This window comes from Enhydra lutris, unplaced genomic scaffold (genome assembly GCF_002288905.1).
Source record: "Enhydra lutris kenyoni isolate GAN:26980312 unplaced genomic scaffold, ASM228890v2 scaffoldscaffold17, whole genome shotgun sequence".
Taxonomy (NCBI): Eukaryota; Metazoa; Chordata; class Mammalia; order Carnivora; family Mustelidae; genus Enhydra; species Enhydra lutris.
Window position 1 is genome coordinate 51,588,567 of NW_019154101.1, and position 22,912 is coordinate 51,611,478.

General features: G+C 39.8%; 1 protein-coding gene across 11 annotated transcripts in view; it reads right to left on the minus strand.

The window, feature by feature from the left end:
* Positions 1 to 16,331, minus strand: part of LOC111147461 (sorting nexin 14) — a 97,372-nt gene extending 81,041 nt beyond the window's left edge. For 9 of the 11 annotated variants that reach the window (XM_022503471.1, XM_022503478.1, XM_022503474.1 and 6 more), the window contains exon 1: positions 16,027 to 16,331. In XM_022503471.1, the coding sequence (XP_022359179.1) occupies positions 16,027 to 16,226 (200 nt within the window). In that variant the 5' untranslated portion in view covers positions 16,227 to 16,331. The remainder of the gene's footprint in view (positions 1 to 16,026) is intronic. The other 2 variants (XM_022503480.1, XM_022503473.1) reach the window with 1 other exon arrangement.
* Positions 16,332 to 22,912: the final 6,581 nt, after the last annotated feature.

Below are 22,912 nucleotides of genomic sequence, written 5' to 3' on the forward strand. Positions count from 1 at the left end.
AAAATCTACAGGAGTCAAAGATAGCTTATATAGAGAAGAGACTTAGAGATAAAAAAGCTGATAGTCTTGAAAACATTTAAGAGGAAGAATTAAGAGGACTAAGTTGTTGGTTAATGTGAGCAGAAGGGATAGGTAAAAAATCACTTCTCTTTGGACACGCTAAATTTCAAGTATCTTAAAATATGGCGTGCAGCGGGGTTACCTGGGTAGGTCAGTTGGTTGAGCATCTGACTCCTGATTTCAGCTCAGGTCATGGTCTCAGGGTCCTGGGATTGAGCCCAGGATCTTCACTCAGTGTCTGCTGAGACTCTCCCCCTCCCTCTCCTTCTGCCCATTCTCACACTCACTCTTTCTCTCTCTAAAATAAATAAATCTTAATAAAAACAACAGAGCAAGTAGAAAAATTTCATGAGCAGTTAAATATTGGGTAGTTTAAATCTCTGCAGAGAATATGAGGTAAGGAAAAAAAATTGGGGGATTATCACATAAAGATCATTGAAATCATGGGAATAAATGAAGTGACCAGGGAGGAGCTGTAGAATGACAAAAAAGAGAGACATTTAGGAAATAAGCAGAGCAAGAGAAATCTAGTAATTAGAAGAGCTGGGGGGTAGAGAGACCAAAAAAATAAGAATCAAGTCATAGGGGCGGGGTGCCTGGGTGACTTAGATGGTTAAACATCTGCCTTCAGCTCAGGTCATGATCCCAGGGTTTCAGGATAAAGCCCCGCATCAGACTCCCTGCTCAGTGGAGAATTGGCTTCCCCCTCTCCCTCTGCCCACGCGAAACCCCCACCCCGCCATGTGCACACTGGCTCTCTATCTCAAATAAATAAATAAAATTACAAAGAAAAAGAATCAAGTCATAAAGGCTGTCAAGGTAAAAAAAAAAAATTCAACAAGGATGAAGTAGTTAACATGATCAAATTATTTTTAAATTTAAGTGAGAGAATGAGAAGTTTTAGCAACAAAAAAAGGCACTGGTGGACTGGCAAAAGCAGTTTTAGTAGAATGCCAATGGAATGCAGTGGATTGATGAAGAGTGAACTAAAAATAAAAAAGTGAAATTGGGGGATGCCTAGGTGGCTCAGTCAGTTAAGCATCTGACTCTTGGTTTCGGCTCACGTCATGGTCTCAGGGTCATGAAATCCAGCCCCATGCCAGGCTTTCGCACTCAGCAGGGAGTCTGCCTGAGATTCTCTTTCCCTCTCTCTGCCCCTCCCCCACTAAAAGAAGTAAATTGGTAATATGGATAATTCTCTTTTTAAAGGAACAACAGGCTAAGGTGGTGGCTGGAGGGAGATAATGACCAAAAATGTTTAGGAAAACCTATTCATATTTAAATATTGACAGCATAGAAGGAGATAAGAGAAAAAGACATAGAAGAGAAGAGCTAAGTTGAGTTAATAATGTCCTAGAGAAGTTAGCAGTAGCTGGGTTTCAAAGCCTAAAAGGAGAAGTAGTTATAAGAGCCGGAGATATCTCTTCCCAAATACCAGAGAGAAAGAATACATGGATGAGAATGCACTTAAGCTGTAGATTCAGTAATGAGGATGAAAAGCAATATGATGTCCTTTACGTGAAATGGGAGATGCTGAAAGAGAAAGGCAAAAGGGACAAGATCAGAAGTTCCAGCAGACTGGGCAAGTTCTGAAAGAGCCACTGGGCACACGCAATGAGAAGGCTATTCTGAGGAACTGCTGGGAAGTTAAATTTACAGGTTTGGGATTTTCTCTAATAGCATTCAGTAACCAAGATATAAACACTGAAAAACCAAGAAGCATCTCTGATCCAAGATTTCAATTTTGTCAGGTCAGTGCAACAGAAAGGAGTTAAGGATACTGGCAGCAGAGTAGCTGAAGTGATGGACTGTGGATTCTAAGCTAGACCAACTCTAAACTGCATAGGTAAGTGACAACAAAAGAGAAGAAATAGAAAGCAAAGGAGTCAGGAGACTGAGAAGTCAAGGAGCAGGTACAGTGTGACTGACTGAATGAAAGAAGCAGATGGTCAGCAAGTAGGATACCTGCTTTCTAAGATTTCAGAGGTAGAGCTCTTTCTGGTGATTAATAACGGCCACCATATGTTGATCCAAGTGGGAGGCTAAAGAGGAATCACCTCACGACAGACTACTTGGTGAGTTACTCACACAAGCACTGAAGTCACCTAGAATGGTGACAGGATTTTAAAACGGAGAGGAAGGGTATAAACCATAAAACAAAGTCATCTATAAACGAGCATAAATAACCTGGAGAGTGATATCAATGAGAAAACAGACAAATGGCATATGTCCCAAAGGAGTAAGAGACTTCTGCTTCCTTGACAGAATGACTGGTACTAGACTTGCCTTCCCACCATAAACAACTATAAAACAGGACAAAACATACACAGTGGGATGCTTGGGTGGCTCAGCCTATTAAGTGGCTGCCTTTGGCTCAGGTCATGATCCTAAGGTCCTGGCATCAAGTCCAGCATCGGGCTCCTTGCTCAGTGGGGAGCCTGCTTCTCCCTCTGCCTGCTGCTCCCCTGCTTGTGCTCACACTCTTTCTGATTAAAATATATATATATATATATATATATGTATATATATATATATATATATACAGTAACTATTATATATGTATGTATATATATATATACAGTAACTATTTCCAGGCAGTACAAGATGAAAATCCCTAAGACAAAGGAAACACACAACTGAGTTCCACATCTATCCCAGTTCTCTAACTGAGGACAATTTATCAAGTGCAGTACGGAATAGAAAGGATTACAGAAGACCTGAAAGTTCAGAATTGGGAAATATACAACACCAAGTAGTAAGAAGAGGTGAAGTGAAGATGCATGATTAGAGGTGCTTACCTATTATAGACAGTACAGACAGGGATCAAGTAAATATAAAAGCTGTGAGACAAAGGCTGAGGCCCCAAACTAGATGAATTGCCTGGTCTTAATATTGCCTGCAGAATAAAATAAAACCCCTTAAATCTTTACAGTCCCTTTCAATCTGGCCCCAGTTCACTTTTCTACTTTCACTTTTCTTATTTCTTCCCATTCCTTCCCCCCACACACACCCCCGGTAACCTCTACACCCAACATGGGGCATGGGGCTTGAACTCACAACTTGCATGCTCTACTGACTAAGCCAGCCAGGTACCCCTCTTCTCATTCCTGTATACAAAGCTTCACTCCACCCAAAATAGCATACTTGACATCAAGTTTTGTTTTGTTTTTTAAAGATTTTATTTATTTGACAGAGATCACAAGCAGGCAGAGAGGGAAGTAGAGAGAGAGGGGGAAGCAGGCTCCCCGCTGAGCAGAAAGCCCTCTGTGGGGTTCAATCCCAGGACCCTGGGATCATGACCTGAGCTGAAGGCAGAGGCTTTAACCCATTGAGCCACCCAGGTGCCCCTGACATCAAGCTTTAAAAAAAGAACCTTATACTTGGAAACTAACTCAAATTATAGAGGTATTTCAGAGAGGAAATTATCAAATTCTTGTTCGCAGCTGCTTACCAAACATCATTTTGACCCAGACAGCCATGACTCAGAATTCAGAATTTTTAGGATTTTTGAAGTTATATAATACACATTTCATATATACTTTAACACTCCCAATGAGATCTAATGCAGTACTCCACCATTAGATATTAATATTTCTGCAACAAAACATAAAAGCAGTAAGAAAGAAATAAGTCAGAAATAAAGACTATAGGGGCGCCTGGGTGGCTCAGTGGGTTAAAGCCTCTGCTCTCAGCTCGGGTCATGATCCCAGACTCCTGGGATCGAGCCCCATATCAGGCTCTCTGCTCAGCGGGGAGCCTGCTTTCTCCTCTCTCTCTCTCTGACTGCCTCTCTGCCTACTTGTAATCTCTGTCTGTCAAATAAATAAATAAAAAATCTTTAAAAAAAAAAAAAGAAAGAAAGAAAGACTATAAATAGGGGCGCCTGGGTGGCTCAGTCAGTTAAGCATCTGCCTTCAGCTCAGGTCATGACCTCAGGGCCCCACATCAGGCTCCCTGCTCAGTGGGGAGCCTGCTTGTCCCTCTCCCTCTGCCTCCCACTCCTTCTGCTTGTTCTCTCTCACTTTCTCTCTCTGTGTCAAATAAATAAAACCTCAAAAAAAAAGAGGAAAGACTAAATTAATAAATAAAAGACTAAATAAATAGTCTCATGTCTGTTCAGATCAGGTTTTGTCATCAAATGAATTGGTACAAACTTAGGATTAAAATTACTTCTTCACAGAGCTTTTGATATCAGAATTACAGATTAGGAATTGTAGACATGTAGATCAAATGACAGTCAGATTTTAGACTGAATGACAATAAATACTACATGCAATATGTGTGGGCTTTAACTAAAGCAAGCAATAACTAAGGTATTATTTAAGAAGAAAATCTATATCCTTAAATGCATTAATCCAGTAGTTCTCAACCAAGGGTATTTTGCCCCCCAGGGGGCATTTGGCAGTATATGCAGACATTTTTGATCGTCTTAACTGTGGAGAGGGGGAAAGGGAAGGTACACTATTGACATCAGGTGGCTAGAAATCAAGATTGCTGCTAAATATCCTACAATGCACAGGCCAGTCCCTCACAACAAAAAATTATCTAGCCCAAATTATCAATAGTGCTGAGGTTGAGAAACCCTGCATCAATCAGAGACAAATACTAAAACCAACAACCTAAGCATTCAGAAAGTTGGGGGGAAAAAACAGGATCCAAATACATAAAAAGGAAGGAAACAATAAAGAGAAGAATAGAAATTAAGAAAGCACACAACAATGACAAGAGGAAATAACAAAATATAAGCTTAGTTTTTGAAAAATTAATAAAATAAGCAAAACTATAATAAGATTTATCTTCTTTTCCAACTTGAGCTGTATTTTACCATAACTAAAGGGACCTAACAAGTGAAGTAAAGCAATTCTAGAAGGAAAAATAGTGGAGACAGAGAGAGAGAATTCAAATTTTAAAATATACAAGGAATGAAAAAAATGAGAAAATCATCATGTTGCAACCTATAATGAAATAACTCATTCATGGAATAATAAATGGTAAAACCAAAGAAGTTTATGGGGCAAAGTATTAGCTGTCACTACCCAAATCCACAAAAAGTGAGGAACTCCATCTTAGGTGGAGTTATCCTCTCATGTGATATAATTCTTACACACACAGAAAGATCTAAATCTAATCAAATTTATAAATCTAACACCTTGACTACAAAAAATATGCAGGTAAGAATAAAAAAAAAAAAAAAAACAAGACACCATAAGGAACCTAACAGCAAAAGTGTGAACAAATGACCCAGTTTCTACAAGTCAATGGTGGGGAGAGGGGAGAGAAGCAGGTAAGGAGGAATGTTCTAGATCCAGGTAAACAAACTATGGATTATGGGCCAAATGCCACCTGCTTTGGTATGGCTCCCAAGCTAAGTGAAGTTTTTACAATTTTTTTAATGATTCTTTGAAAAGAAGAAAAAAAAAAAAAAAGAATATGGGACAGAAACCTGATGCAGCCCAAAAGTCTAAAATATTTACTATCTGACACTTCATAGAAAAATTCTGCCAACTCTTATTGTTAATTATAAGAGATTTACAAAAGCCTAAGAGATGTAGCTCCCACATAAAATGAGTGGACCTATTTTAGATCCTGATTAGTATAGATACGCTACCAATTTTTATGCAGTTAGGAAAACTTGATTATGGACTTATATGATATTAACCAACTAGTGCTAATTTTTTAAGGTTATGGTTTTGTGTAGAAGTGATTTTTAAAATGAAGGAAGACTTGGGCGCCTGGGTGGCTCAGTGGGTTAAGCCTCTGCCTTCGGCTCAGGTCATGATCTCAGGGTCCTGGGATCAAGTCCCGCATCGGGCTCTCTGCTTGGCAGGGAGCCTGCTTCCTCCTCTCTCTCTCTCTGCCTGCTTCTCTGCCTACTTATGATCTCGCTCTGTCAAATAAATAAATAAAATCTTTTAAAAAATAAATAAATAAATAAAATGGAGGAAGATTAGATATTTTTCAAATATGCAAAATATTGATGGTTGTTGAGACTGAGTGATGGGTGCTTGGAAGTGCCTTGTACTCTTTTTTCTATGCATGCTTGGAAATTTTCAAAATCAAAAGCTAATAAAAAGGACAAAGTTTTTGAGGCGCCTGGGTGGCTCAGTGGGTTAAAGCCTCTGCCTTAGGCTCAGGTCATGATCCCAGGGTCCTGGGATCGAGCCCCGTATCCAGCTCTCTGCTCAGCGGGGAGCCTGCTTCCTCCTCTCTCTCTGCCTGCCTCTCTGCCTACTTGTGATCTCTGTCTGTCAAATAAATAAATAAAATATTTAAAAAAAAAAAAAAAGGACAAAGTTTCAGCAAGACAGATCAAGGAATAAAACAAAAAGAGAATACAAATACACAAAATACTGAATGAAGAAGAAATAATGAGAGCTAAAGCTGAAATGAAAAATTAAACTGCAAACAACTATGTTCATAAGCTGAATAACCTATATGACATAAATTTTTGGAAATAGACAAAAATGCTAGAAATTATTAAGTGAAGAACTAGATAACTTATATACACCAGTTAGCATTACTGTAATTAAAATAGTAATCAGAGACCTAGCTGAAAAAAAGAAAAAAAAGAAAAAAAAAAGACCCTGGCAAATGGTAATGAGACAGATAATCCCTATCCTATATACCTGACTTCAGGGGGGAAAAAAAAAGAGAAAAAGCTACTAATTTAAAAAGACTAATATAATTTTAATTCCCAAATCAGACAAAGACAATATAAGAAAATCATTAGGTCTATCTTACGTACCAAATACTAAGAGTAAAATATTAGTTAACTAAAACTAGCAATATATCATAAAATAAAGAATAATACATCACAAGAAAGGCATGTTTTTAAATAGCTCATTATCTTTAAATCTATACCATCAACAGTAAAGGAAAAAAAAATCAAAATGATACCTCTTGATCTAACAAGTTCACAGGGAACAGAGAGGGAAAAAAACATATTCACAACACTATAGGGATGCAGTCAACAAAAGCCAGACTATTAAAAACTCCACAAAACGTAAGCCCCAGTTTCCTCAACAATAAATTGCAAGGTTAAAAAAAGTGGGATTATGGGGAGGGGAGGTAACTTTCCAATTAAAAGATCACATTTGGATCTTAATTTGATTAACTGTAAAAATTGTTTACAAATAAGATTCATTATGGATGGAGCAATAGAAACATAAAGTATGTGAAGATATAGTAAAATGTTAATAGTAAAATCTAAGCAGTACATGACTGATCATTTATTGTAAATTCATACATTGCTGTATGCTTAAATTTTTTTTATCATAGAATGATGGGGGGAATTCTAGCAAATTCAGGGAAATCTGACCATTGGACATTTGATGATAAGAAATTAGTTTTTTTTTATGTGAAGTGGTATTATGGTTATATAAGAAAAAAAGGACTTATCTGTTAAGAGACACACACTAAAATTTTTTTTTTAAAGATTTTATTTACTTATTTGTCAGAGAAAGAGCACAAGCAGGGGGAGCAGCAGGCAGAAGGGGAGGGAGAAGCAGGCTCCTCTCTGAGCAAGGAACCTGATGAGGGATTTGGTCCCAGTACCTTGGGATCATGACCTGAGCTAAAGGCAGACACTTAAAAGACTGAGCCACCAAGGTTTCCCAAATACTGAAATTTTTAATGTTTATAGATAAAATACATCATCTGAGATTTGCTTCAAAATAATTGTAGGGGGCTGATATCTGACTTGAGCTGATGGTTTTTTAAGCTTAGTGACAGATACTTAACAGGTTTCATTATACAATTCTATTTTTATTTTATGTATGTTTAAAATATTCCATAATAAACTTTTTTTTTTAATGAAAAAAGGCACTTAAAAAGACACAAGAACAGGTCTGAATGAATGGAGAGATTTTGTTCACGGATGAAACCTTTAAAAATAGCCATCATATAAATTCTACCCAGATTAATTCACAAAGTAATAACACCGTGGTGGTATTAAATATGACTGCAAATTCTTTAACACTCTTCACATCAAAAACAGGAATTTAATTTTCTTCCCCTTGAATAGGGATTAGCCTTAATCACACTACAGCTAAGAGAATGTAGCAGAAATGAAGCTGCCTAACTTCCAAAACTAGGTCATAAAATGGATATGGCTTCCGGCAGGCTGTCTTTCTCAGGATGCCCACCTGTGTAAGCCAGCACCACTTTGGGGGAAAAGCCACAGGTAAAAGCCATATGTACAGGTTCTGGCCTATAGTCTTGCTGAGATCACAGCCAACAACCAGCATCAACTGTCACATACAATGAACAAGCCAACAATTACTATTCTAGCCCCTGTCTTCATGGTGCCCAGCTGATGATGCCCAGAGATTAGCTATACTGACCAACTTGCCCAAATTACAGTTCTGTGTGCAAATTAGATGTTGCTGACCTAAACCACAAATTTAGGGATGGTTTGTTAGGTGACAATATATAAACAAAACAGAAACTACAATCAAAATTCCAGCTCAGGATGCCTGGGTGGCTCAGTTGGTTAAAGGGCTGCCTTCGCCTCAGGTCATGTTCCCAGGGTCCTGGGATCGAGCCCTGCATAGGACTCCTTGCTCAGTGGAGAGCCTGCTTCTCCCTCTCCCTCTCCCTCTGCCTGCCGCTTTGCCTACTTGTGCTCTCTCCCTCTCTCTCTCAAATAAATAAATAAAATCTTAAAAAAAAAAATCCGGTTCAATCCTTAGAGAAATTTGACATAATCATTCTAAAATGTATAGGGAAAATAAAGTTTTCTTTATTTTTAGATTTATTTATTTACTTGAGAGAGAGAGAGAGAGCACGCAGACACAAACACAAAGAGGGAGAGGGAGAAGCAGACTGCCCATGGATCAGGGAGCCTGATTCGGGGCTCAATCCTAGGATGCTGGGATCATGACCTGAGTTGAAAGCAGACTCAACCTACTGAGCCACCCAGGTGTCCCGAAAATAAAGGTTTAAAAAGAGCTGACCAACTTTGCAAAAGAAGCGCCAAGAGTGAGAACTTGTCCTCGCAGATATAAAACCACACTATGAAATATAACACTATTGTTAAAAAAAAAAAAAATCTGGTACTGTTATAGGAAGAGAAAAATAAACAGAATAAACAGAGCTTAGAAGTTTGGAAACAAAATATATGACATCCTGGAATCTGCCTGCGTTCAAATTCTGGCCATGACACAATGCAAATTACCTTCTCTGAGTCTTGTTTGGTCTTCTATAAAATGAGATAATAAAATACCTAATTCAAAGTTGTTACGATGATTAAATAAGACCACAACAGTGCTTAGACTAGCCTATAATATACTAAGTTATAAGTGTATGTAAGCCAATTGTTGTATTCAAAAAATAAAGAACCATCCTATGGTTAGGAACCTACCTAAAAAAGACAACCTATGGATGAAATGGGGAAAAAATTTGCAAACCATGTATATGATAAGGAGTTAATATCCAAAACACATAAAGAATTCATTCAACCCAGGGCAATCTTGCACTTCCAATAGGAAGAAGCCTACTTCACTACTCCAACAAGGGGAAGCAATTTTTCTTGCACAGCAACAAGCCCAGCCAATAAGAATATACCATAACTCAAGCAATTAGAAACCACCACCATCCTGCACTCTCCCTTTCTTCCAATGGACTTTTATTCAAAGCAGACCCTCCCATCTTCCTCTCTTCTCTGCTAAATTACATTCCTCTCCTTTGATCTTCAGGCTTGTCTCTGGTTTCCCATTGCAACTGCCATTGCTTTAGTATTCCTGAATAAACCCATTTTGCTGGTTAAAAACAGAAAGTGTGCAGAAGACCTAAATACACATTTCTCCAAAGAAGTTGTATGAAATACCAACAGGTACATGAAAAGATGTTCAACATCATCAATAGTCATTAGGGAGATGCAAATTAAAACCACAATGAGGTATCACCTCACACCTGTTAGAATGGCCATCATCAAAGAGACAAGAGATAGCTGTGCCAGGGTGGCTCAGTTGGTTAAGCCTCTGCCTGTGGCTCAAGTCATGACCCCAGGATGGAGCCCTGCATCAGGCTCCCTGCTCAGCAGAGAACCTGCTTCTCCCTCTCCCTGCTGTTCACTCTGCTTGTGCACTCTCTCTCTCTGTCAAATAAATAAATAAAATATTTTAAAAATATTAAATATTTTTTTAAAAGACAGGAAATAACAAATACTGGTATGGATGTGGAGAAAAGAGAACCCTTTTGTGCTATTGGTGGGAATGTGAACTGATAGAGCCACTATGGAAACAGTCTGGAGAATTTCCAAAAAGTTAAAAGTAAAACTACTATATAATTCAGGAATTCCACTTCTGGAAAAATATCCAAAGGAAACAAAAACACTAACTCAAAAAGCTGTCTGCACCCCCATGTTCACAGTAACATTATTTACAAAAGCCAAAATACGGAAACAACCTAAGTGTGCATCAACAAATGAACAAAAGGGGCGCCTGGGTGGCTCAGTGGGTTAGGCCTCTGCCTTCAGCTCAGGTTATGATCCCAGGGTCCTGCCTCTCTGCTCAGTGGGGAGCCTGCTTCCCCCCTCTCTCTGCCTGCCTCTCTGCCTACTTGTGATCTCTGTCAAATAAATAAATAAATAAATAAAGTCTTTAAAAAAAAAAAAAAAAATGAACAAAGAAGCCGTAGAATGTATACACACACACACACATAAAAACCATAAAAAATGAGGAAATCCTATCATTTGGGACAACATGGATGGACCTTAGAGGCATATGCTAAGTATTATGCTAAGTGAAATAAATCAAACAAAGAAAAGAAAAATAGTGTATGATCTCACTTTTATATAAAATATTAAGGAAAAAAACTCACAGAAAAAGATCAGACTTGTGGTTACAAGAGGAGGAGCATAAGGGAGAGGAAACTGCAGGAAGGTGGTCAAGGTACAAACTTCCAAGAAGATAAATAAGTACTAGGGATGTAATGTACAACACGATGACTATAGCTAACAATTAAGCTACAATTAACTAAGTAAAACTACAACGAGAGGCGCCTGGGTGGCTCAGTGGGTTAAAGCCTCTGCCTTCCTCTCAGATCATGATCTCAGGGTCCTAGGATCGAGCCCCGCACCGGGCTCTCTGCTCAGCAGGGAGCCTGCTTCCCTCTCTCGCTCTGCCTGCCTCTCTGCCTACTTGTGATCTCTGTCCGTCAAATAGATAAATAAAATCTTTAATTAAGTAAGTAATTAAAACTACAACAAGCTACCACTATTTATTCACTAAAATGACTAAATTAAACCTACAGGCAATATCAGACGTAATAGCCAAATGCTTTGGCAGGAGTGTAAATTAGTACAATCACTTTGGAAAACTATCTGGCAGTATCTACTTAAGTTAAACAAACACATACACTATGACTAAGCATTTCCATCCATGGGTATCTACCCAAAAGAAATAAGTCTATCAAAAGAAATATATATAAGAATATTCATAGCAGCATTATTCATAGCTGCTAAAAACTGTAAACAGGTCAAAGGCCCTTCAACAGAAGAATGGATAAACAAACTATGTCATATTCCCAGTGGAATACTGCACAATAACAAAAGAGACTGAAGTACTGGCATACACAACAATACGAACAAATCTCAAAAGAGTTGAGAGAAAGAAACCAGATACAAGAGAACCATGTAATTACATTTATATGAAATTCAAAAACAAGCAAAACTGATCAGTGGTGACTGAGGTTACTGACAAGGGAGTCTACTGGGGTGCTAGAATAAATGAGACAAAAATAACGGAACATTTAATAAAAGTTAAGTTCTATGTCCAGAGCACAATTTGAAATACTTTTAATGTATTAACCCTTTAATCATCAAAATAATCATATAATTTAGATACTAGTATTACCCTCATTTAAAGATGAGGGTACTCATCTGTAACAGATCGATGTTAGATCACTTTTCCAAAGCCACATAACTTATTAATGGGGAAGGCAGAATCAAATTCTTACATTGAAGCTCAGATTTCAAACTTTCAACCACAATAATCAATTGCCTCAATAATCAAAGAAAACTCTTCAGAAAAAAACCTGGGTCAAACAAAACACTTACAAAATGTCAGTAAGCTATTATTACTACTACCATTATTATTACTAGCATGTAACTTAAAATACTGATTATAACAAATATTCAACACTACTATTGGTAAATATAATTGCATCTATGTTCCTAGCTTTTCCTAAAAATACTGTAAAAGCGTTACCACAAACAATTTGAAATATATAAAGTATGTTACTCTATTCCTCTCACAAATCATTTATAATAGCCAAAATTATAGCTATTTATCTTTCCATAGATAAGACTGATAATCTTGGGGCACCCATGTGGCTCAGTCAGTTAAGCATCTGCCTTCAGCTCAGGACACCATTCCAGGGTCCTGGGATTGAGCCCTGCATTGGGCTTCCTAGTCAGTAGGGAGGAGACTTCTCCCTCTCCTCCCCACTCTGGCTCACTCTTGTTCTCTCTCTCACTCTGTTGCTATCTCTTTCTCTCTCAAATAAATAAATAAAAATTTTTTTTAAAAAAGTCATGATCTTAATTCATATTGAAAGAAAAATTTATATACTAAATAATACCTTGAAAGATCTTTAGGATTTAAAGTTTCAAGACTGTAAGAGAAAAAATTAATTTAAGGGGTATCTGGCTGGCTCAGTCATTAGAGCATGTGACTCTCAAGCACCACAATGGCTGTAGAGCCTACTTAAAATAAAATTCTTAAAAAATTTTTTTAAATAATTCTAAGTTTAACCATATAGAAGGAAAGCTCCAAACCTCCATACTAACCAGTTAAAGATTTTAAACTGAAAATTTCTTTTTTTAAATTTTTTTTTAAGATTTTATTTATTTGACAGACAGAGATCACAAGTAGGCAGAGGGGTATGGGGGTGGGGGGGGATGCAGGCTCCCTGCTGAACAGAGAGCCTGATGCGGGGCTTGCTCCCAGGACCTTGGAATCATGCCCTGAGCCGAAGGCAGAGACTTTAACCTACTGAACCACCCAGGCGCCCCTGAAAATTTCTTTTTAAGTTATTTCTTTTTTTTTTTTTTTNTTTTTTTTTTTTTTTCTTTTTAAGTTATTTCTAAAAACTAACTGGTGAAATACCTGTGTAGAAGTCATTTACTTTAAGAGTTTTTTTAAAGTAAATCTCTATACCCAATGTGGGGTTCAAACTCACAACATCAAGATCAAGAGTCGCATGTTCTTCTGAGTCAGCCAGTTGCCCCAAGAAATCACTTATTGATGGTATGCATAAGTCTATCTTCTCTTATCTAATTTCATCATTATACCCCTAATATTTTTATTTTTTGTATTATATATATTTTTTAATTTCTTTTTTTTTTAAGGATTTTATTTATTTATTTGACAGATCACAATAGGCAGAGAGGCAGGCAGAGAGAGAGAGAGGAGGAAGCAGGCTTCCTGCTGAGCAGAGAGCCCAATGCAGGGCTCGATCCCAGGACCCTGGGATCATGACCTGAGCTGAAGGGGAAGGCTTTAACCCACTGAGCCACCCAGGTGCCCCTATTTTTTTAATTTCTGAACAGATGTACCTCATATTCCTCTCTCCCAGAAGGGGCCACATTTTCTTGTATAACAATCTTCCAGAGCTAGGCAAAGCATACATAAACATACGTCTTTGTATGTACATATGAATCTACACACATATTCTAAAGAAAATCACATAATATGCTGAAAAACACACTATATACTGTCTCGCACCTTCCAAAAGCTTTTTCCTAGAAAAAGAACACTTAAACATCTATTTTATTTATTTTATTTTTTTTAAAGATTTTATTTATTTATTTGACAGGCAGAGATCACAAGTAGGCAAAGAGGCAGGCAGTGAGAGAGGAGGAAGCAGGCTCCCCGCTGAGCAGAGAGCCCGATGCGGGGGCTTGATCCCAGATCATGACCTGAGCCGAAGGCAGAGGCTTTAACCCACTAAGCCACCCAGGCGCCCCCATTTATTTTATTTTTAAGTAGACTCTACCCCCAACGTGGAGCTTGAACTCATGACTGAGATCAAGGGTCCCATGCGCTCCCAACTGAGCCAGCCAGGCACCAAAAGGTAGCTAACCATTCTTTTAGTCAAGATAATTATATCATGTTTAAGGTCACTTTTTGCTGCTTTCAACAGTAACAACGGAAAATACCAAAAAACGTATGCAAAAACAATTTCACTCGTAAATTCAATCAGAGATAATATTTATGTATTATACCCTTCTTTCTTTGTATAATACAAATAAAGATAACAGGGTAGAGATCAGATGGTATGACTTATTAACAACAAAGAACACTCAATGCTATAATTAAGCAGATGACCTCAGAAATCTAGTTCAAGCTGACCTTGCATGTCCTACCTTGGGCACCTAAACTGACTCATCTACCAAAAGAGATACGTTAAGAGATAGGTTAATTCCTGGACAAAACTTACTAATTACAAAACGTTCACCTATCTCTCATACTAAAGTTATTCATCTAGCTTAGAATACCTTCTAGATGACAGAAAGCAAGTAAGTATTTAATAATTCATTTGACTCTGTTAAGGATTCCTCTTCCTCCATATTCCTAAAATCAAACATCTTACTATCACAATCAAAGCACATTTTCCAGTAAAATATCAATTGCTATTTAAACCTAGTATATTAACCCAGTCAATTAACAAGAAAGCAAAATGCGTAGGGAAAAATTTCAGCTCCAACAGTCACAGCAAGTGGTTACCTTAGAGCAAAATTAAATCACCAAATTCCCAGCGAATGCTTTCCCATTCCTATACTCAGGGATCAACTACCCAAAATGAAGAACAGAGATGGTTTCAAGTTCAAAACATCAGAAAAAAATATCACGCAGATGCTGCTGCTGACAAGAGTCTCAAGTCTTCCTTCCACCAAGAGCAAATCTGGAAATAATCTGACGCAAAAGATCTCCTCTACTAACCTATTTCATCATTACCATTCCTGGAAATAGCTAATTGAAGGAAATCAAATTTATTTCAGGGAAAGAAACTTCCCATTTCAAAATGTCAACGGAATTTATCAATTTCAACTCTCAATCTTCCCTTTTGTAATATTCTAGAGATACTGAGGCAGGTACTATTCTGCTTTCCGACTTCAACAAATCTTTACGGTCATCCATTTTAACCAACCACCCTTTGGGGAAAGCTTCGGGTAAAAGACTGTGTGTGAGGCCTTCAGCTGAAGACGGTGTGCGTGTGTGTGCTTCAGCTGTAAAACTGTGTGTGTGTGTGCACGGTGCACGCACCCTTCAGCTGTAAGACTGTGCGGGTGCGCCCTCCGGCTCTAAGTGTCTGGGTGTACATCTGGGCGTGCTTCAGCTGTAAGGCTGTGCGTGTTTGTGCGCGCAATGCGGCTATAAAACTCTATGACCACCCTTTAGCTGTAAGACTGTGCGTGCGTATGTGTGTGTACGTGTGTGTGTGCGCGCACGCCCTTCGGCTGTAAGACCGTGCGTGTGGGTGTGCACCCTNTAGCTGTAAGGCTAAGCATGCCTGTGTGTGCGCATGCGTGCACTGAGAGCTAGGAGAGTCGGCCTGAAACCGGGGCTGCTACAAGACCGGGAACCCTCCTTCGTCAGCTGACTGGACCGCCCCTGCAAGGTCTCAAATTGGGACGCACATAGAGATTTCACGCCTCTGAAAAACAGCGATGATGCAGCACCAGGTTTTAAGGAACAGGTGAAAAATAGGTAAGAATCGGGGCCAGGTGTCTCAGGAGACCGGCCTTAGCAAAGGGGGCACTGGAACGCATCCCACCCGGCAGGCACTTCCGGCCCCGGACGCTCCGCCCAGCTCTCCGAGGCCGCTGTTCCCAAGGCCTCGAAGCTGGCCGCAAGCGCCGCAGTTGCGCAGCCCAGGCGGCCTCCACACAGTGAAATAACACGGGCTCCCGTCCGCAGCCCCGCAGAGTAGCCGCCCGCCAGACCCGCGCTGTGACGTTACCTATTGAGGAGCAGGGAGGCGACGCTAAGGCAGAGCAGCAGAAAGCAGAACAGCGGGTACTGGCGGCAGATCTCGCGTCCCACGTCCAGCCGCAGCCGCTGCTTCAGCTTCTCCCCCATCGCCCGCACCCAGGACACCATCTCCGTTGGCGTGGCTGAAGCTCCGCTACAGATTGAGGCCGAGGTCGAGGCGACCCCCATCAACCTCTCGCGTCTCCGCCCCCACCCGGCCCGGCGGCTACCCACACAGCCGCCTACCGGCGGACGGTCCGCCGGCTGCAGTCGCCCAAGGCCCCGCCCAAGGCCCCGCCGCGCGTGCGCGGCCTCCACCCCCCGCCCCTCTTGCCGCCGGCGGTGGGGACTGCCGCACGACGTGCCCGAGGTCGTCACCCCGCGCAAAACGCGGCGCGTCCCCCCATCTCCGCCTTCTTGGTGAGGGCTGCGCGCCGTCTCCCACGAAGGGCAGGGCTCCACTAGCTAGTGGCCTTTTCTGGAAATCGGGGGAAAGCTGCAGCAGCCAGTAACCGCTTGGATCGCGGAGGAGAGAAAGAAGGTTGTGCCGGAGCACGCGAGACACTACAGCCCTGCGCAGCCGCGGGGTCCTGCCTGCGGGACCTCCTGAGCTCGCGGGGCCCGCTGGGGACTGTAGTTTTTGTGATGCGAGCGGTGGAGGGATGGAGTGGGTGGTCTTGGCCCCCGCCACTCTCCACGCCTCCTCGACGTAGGCTTTGCTCCGGATGGGGACAAGTCTAGCTTTATGCGACGCCCAAGGGAGAGAAAGTTGGGAGGAGCGGAGACACTCTGAGTCCTTATTTGGCGAGGGGTGGGAGGGGGCGGTGGGTGAGTAAAACAGCCCTGGAATACGGGAGTCAAACCCACGGGCCGCCACCCCTACGGGCGCATATTCTACACACTCATGGGCAAGGTAGTACTCAGGTCACCACGGCCTCGCGGGCCTAATCAAAATCCTAGCGTTTGGACGAGGCAACTTGGCAAGTTTGGCTAAATCCCTCTTGTCTCCTGGAGCTTTCGCTTAAATCTTCCCATTTCTGATCTTTTAATTTCCTATTTTACGATAAGCTACTCTGAGAAATGCAGGAAGACATCGTAATCAGTAGAATTTATTTAGGCGGCGCGCTAAACTTTCATATAAAAGTCACACCTCATGATATAGGTGCTCTTATTTTTCCCATTTCACAGGTTACTGAGACGGAAAGGAACCTGCTCAGACTCCTACAGCTAGCAAAACCGGGATTTGAAGTAGTTCTAATCCCAGAACGGCACGTCGTTTTTTTTTCCTTTAGGATCTTACCCTCCAAACTGCAAAGACAGATATTTTCAGAAATTATATATATATATATATATATATATATATATATATATATATNTATATATATATATATATATATATATATATATATATATATATGGTGCATGTTCGATTTCATGAATATTTGCCCATGTTATTATGAATACACAGATCATCTTTAATGATGCATTATTTTCCTAAGAATGTGCCATCTTTAGGGGCGCCTGGGTGGTTCAGTGGGTTAAAGCCTCTGCCTTCTGCACAGGTCATGATCCCAGGATCCTGGGCTCGAGCCCCGCATCCGGTTCTCTGCTCAGCAGGGAGCCTGCTTCCCTTCCTCTCTCTCTCTGCCTGCCTCTCTGCCTACTTGTGATCTCTGTCAAATAAATAAATAAAACCTTTAAAAAAAAAGTGCCATCTTTAGTCTCTTAGTGCTATTTAATCTCATTGACATTATAATGATTACCATTTTGTATCATAAATTTATACACATCTCTATTTTTTTAGGATCAACATCAGTACAGTTGCTTGATCAAAGGGTAAGAACATGATACATAATGGGGCACCTGTGTATCTTAGTCACTTAAGCATCTGCCTTTGGTTCAGGTCATGATCCCAGGGTCCTCCGATGGAGCCCCACCTCTGGTGTTCTGCTCAGCCAGGAGTTTGCTTCTCTCTCCCCCTCTGCTTCTCCCCCTGCTTGTGCTCTCTCTCTCTCTCAAATAAATACAGTCTTAAAAAAAAAAAAACACACATGATACTGTCAAATTTCTTCCTAGAATGCTTTAACAATTCCAGGGTGGTATATAACGTTTCACTGGTCCTCATCATTAGGTACTGTCTAAACTAACATCACAAATATACTCCTGCTGTACCATTTCTGATTAAACCATTTAAAATACTATGTAACATCACTGGAAAACTTAGTGCTTTTTTTAATGTTTTAAGGTACACAAACACTTTATACTCATTTCACTTTAGCAGCCTTTTTAAAATCGTCTTTGAATTAATCCATGTTTATATGAACATTCGAGGGTACACTATAACAAGTGTATGTTGAATTAATCTACATGCATCAAAGACCCACTATGTACTTCAGTAATACTATGGCAAGTTACTTTATTAAATTTTTCTGTGATGTTATATTGCCAATTCTTTTTAAACATTTTATTTCCCTAAAGGCTTGTTCTGAAATTGCTGTTCAGCTTTGCACTGAGAACCAATACATTTCAAAGATAAAATGTTTTCTGTTCAGGGGTGCCTGGGTGGTTTGCTTGGTTGGGCATCTGCCTTTGGCTTGGGTCATGGTCCCAGGGTCCTGGGATCAAGCCCATGTTGTCAATCTCCCTGCTCAGCAGGGAGCCTGCTTCTCCCTCTCCCTCTGCCCTTCCCCCCCNCCCCCGTCCTACTCATATGGTCTCTCTCTCTCTCTCTCTCTCTCTGAAATAAAATCTTTTTTTTTTTTTTAAGATTTTGTTTATTTATTTGACAGAGATCACAAGTAAGCAGAGAGCCATGTGGGGCGGGGGAGGGGGGGAAGCATGCTCCCTCCTAAGCAGAGAGCCCGATGCAGGACTCAATTCCAGGACCCTGAGATCATGACCTGAGCCGAAAGCAGAGGCATTAACCCACTGAGCCACCCAGGCACCCCAATAAATAAAATCTTTAAAAAAAAATGTTGCCTGTTCAAATTAGACATCTTCAGAACATCCAACTTAGACTTTTTCCCATATGAGTTTCTTAGTAGAGGCAATTAGAAAAATTTAAATTTTCATATTATTATTCTTAGAAATGGGAAAAACAAAAATAAATCTTTGCTATAAAAAGCCATTGAAAATCCACACCTAGGGGCACCTGGTTGGCTCAGTTGGTTAAGCCTCTGCCTTCAGCTCAGGTCATGATCTCAGGGTCCTGAGACTGAGCCCTAAGTCGGTCTCTCTGCTCAGTGGGGAGCCTGCTTCCCCCTCTCTCTCTGCCTGCCTCTCTGCCTACTTCTGATCTCTCTCTGTCAAATAAGTAAATAAAATCTTAAAAATAAATAAATAAATAAAATCCACACCTAAAGCAAGAAAAAAAAACTTACTGTTGATACAGACCTCATCAAATAAAATAATGTTTTACTTTACTAGATGTTTTCTCTTTAACGTTGTGGTCCAGTATCCACTTTAACACATACACAGAGCTTGATTTTTTTTTTTTTACAACCTTGTATTAAAAGTTTTGAACTTCAAGCAGGGATATGGGATATCCAAAATCAATCCTTATTCTGAAACCAGCTCCACCTCTACTAGCAGTATTTCACTGAGCAAAGTTAACTTGATCTACCTCAACCCCTGCATCCTCAAGTCTAAAACAGAGATGTCTCTTCAGAAGTTTTAGAGATTAAATTGGGCGGAAATTGCCTATTAAATGTCTTCATACAATGCTTAATAAAACAATTTCCTTATATTATTGTATGAATCTATGAATGTGGTAAAAGCAGCCAAACCAATTACCTTTATTTGGATAATAACCTAAAATGACAATGACCTGAAATCACAGCTGATACCTAGTAAGAGATAGGTCCAAAGAGGTTCACTGACTGCCCTTAAAGTTCTAGACCTACACTGTCCAATACAGTAGCCACTGACTATTATCAGGCTACTGAGGATTTAGAATGTGGCTAGTTTGAATAGACATGTGCTGTAAATGTAAAATACACATCTGACTTGACATGAAAATAGAATATAAATTGTCTCAATTTTTAAAACAACTAAAAATGTGATTTTTCAAAATAATGAGCTAAAAATATTAATCTCTCTTCGTATTTCTATAATGTGGCTACATTAATGTAATTTTACTATTGATGTAATTTTTAAATTACACAAGTGGTTTACATTATATTTATTATATATAATATACATTATATACATTATATTTATATAATATACATTATACATTATATATAATATATATATTATATATAATATACATTATATTTCTACTGGACAGTGTTGCTCCAGTTAGCTGTGGAAAGCCAGTACAATTAAGTGTGTAAATTTTAGATAAATGGCATAATTACTTGTGTATGTTGGGATACATTTTCAAACTATAAAAGAGTGAAAAACAGTTGATAATGCATTCATCTAAAAGGCTAAAACATACTACAACCCAATAAAAGCTCCATTATTTTAATGAATATTTATTGAATTAGCAAATAAATATAAGGCACTGTACTGAATGTGATGGCAGATACAATGATTTAGATGCATTTTTCTGACCTCCAAAGGCGTACAATCTAGGGGAGACATGTGACACATGAAAATGTATAATACAAGTCATGTTTATATATAAAGGCTGTAATATATATTTTTTTAATGACAAAAGATGGGAAAGAGAAATTTTCAGCTAGTGGGGATCTGGGACGACAATTTAAGCAAAGACTAGGATTTATCTCTTTAACTTCATTTTCACAAGTCACGCAGCAGTAGGCAATGTTAAGTATTTAAAATACTTCTAATTAAAACTGATTCTCCCAACCCCACCAGCAAACTGCACAAATTGCTTATATTGGTACAGGAGTTTGAAAAGATGGTGTTGAATACCTGAATCACAGTAATTAGGCCTACTTAACTCTGATGACCCAGAATATACACCAAATTTTAACTGTTGAGAGCCATGACCTGCATGGCATAAGTGGATCAGGAAAAGGATAGATGAATACATACACATTACCCCTAGGACCCATTTCAGTCTATCCCTCTCAGATGCCTCCTATAATTTAGAATGTGCTCTCCTGGAACAGGATTGGCATTCCCAAACCCATTTTCCCCTCAGTGTCCCAAAGCATCAAGGTTCATATTTTACTTTTGTGGCATTCATAATGTTATTTTTAGTCTTTTTTAAGTTTTATTTATTTTAGAGTGAGAGAAAGTGAGCATGAGCGGGAGGGACAGAGGGAAGAGAATCTCAAGCAGACTAACTACACTGAGCATGGAGCCCAACATGGGCCTCAATCTCATGACCCCAGGATTATGACCTAAACCAAAACCAAGAGTCAGACACTTAACCAACTGCCATCCAGGAGCCCCAGTCTTTTTTTTTTTTTTGATTTTTTTTTTTTAAGACTTTATTTGACAGAGAGAGAGAGATCACAAGTAGGGAGAGAGGCAGGCAGAGAGAGAGAGGAGGAAGCAGGATCCCGGCTGAGCAGAGAGCCCAATGTGGGGCTCAATCCCAGGACCCTGGGATCATGACCTGAGCAAAAGGCAGAGGCTTTAACCCACTGAGCCACCCAGGTGCCCCCAGGCGCCCCAGTCTTAACTTTACATTTCATAATGTCCTCTTCCCCCCTCCCCCCACAATCTAATCCTATGTATCAACCTCTGGATAGAACATGTTAAAGGAGCCGCTAAACTGCCTTCTTTAAGAAATGTTCCTTTCCTTGGTTTTCACAAAAGGAACTACAATGTAGAGTAATTCAAGGAAGAGCACTAAGGGATTTTTATGGGTGGGAGCTTGAAAAGTTAAAAGTGCAGGGAAGCCTGGGTGGCTGAGTCGGTTAAGCGTCTGCCTTCAACTCAGGTCATGATCCCAGGGTCCTAGGAAGGAGTCCCTCAGAATCCCGCATTGGGCTCCTTGCTCGGTGGGGAGCCTGCTTCTCCCTCTCCCTGCTGCTTCCCCTGCTTGTACATTTGTGCTGTCTCTCTGATAAATAAAATCTTTTTAAAAATGAAGCTATTACTTTCATATTTAACCACCACTTTTCTGTGTGGCCACAAAGTAAAACTTCCAATGGGAAGATATGAAGGACTACAACTTTATAGAATAAGTGGCTCAAATAGATCCTCTCCAGGTAAAAGAGCTGTTTTGACTATAAAATTCTGGGAAGTCTCACTACACCTTAGCACCAGAAAATTAAAGCATTTAATGTTTGTCATCTTATTTCTAAACACGATGGAATAACCATCCTCTCAAACCTTACTTTCATGGAACTAGGCAGTTGGTCATAACTTGAAAATGTCAACTCACAGCTAATTACAAACTGAAAATATACTCACCTGCCTGCTGATAAATATTAAAGACTGGAAAAGGCACTCGATAATTCCAACACTCTCATTATATTGGATAAGACAGCCAATGTTTTTCTTGTCTACTTTTAAACTTACCCTTTAAATAAGTAAAACATTCCACCTTATGTCTCGTGTTAACTATAGAGACACCGGTTTCCTTTCATAAAAAGAAAAATGCTAACTGTGTTCAGGTGTTTAAATATAGCTTTCAACTGACTTCAATAACTTCTGAAAGCATTTTGGAAAGGCTTTGCTATCCCTCCCCTTACCATTAGGTAGGCTATTCACTAAAATATAGAAACAAAAGCATTTTTATATGGTACCTATCAACTCCCATGCAACTAGCCTTGGTCCAGAATTGTGAGGATCAGTAATATTGATACTTCATTTCTAAATCTAGGGGGGCGCCTGGGTGGCTCAGTGGGTTAAATCCTCTGCCTTCAGCTCAGGTCATGATCCCAGGGTCCTGGGATCGAGCCCCACATCCGGCTCTCCGCTTGGTGGGGAGTCTGCTTCCCCCTCTCTCT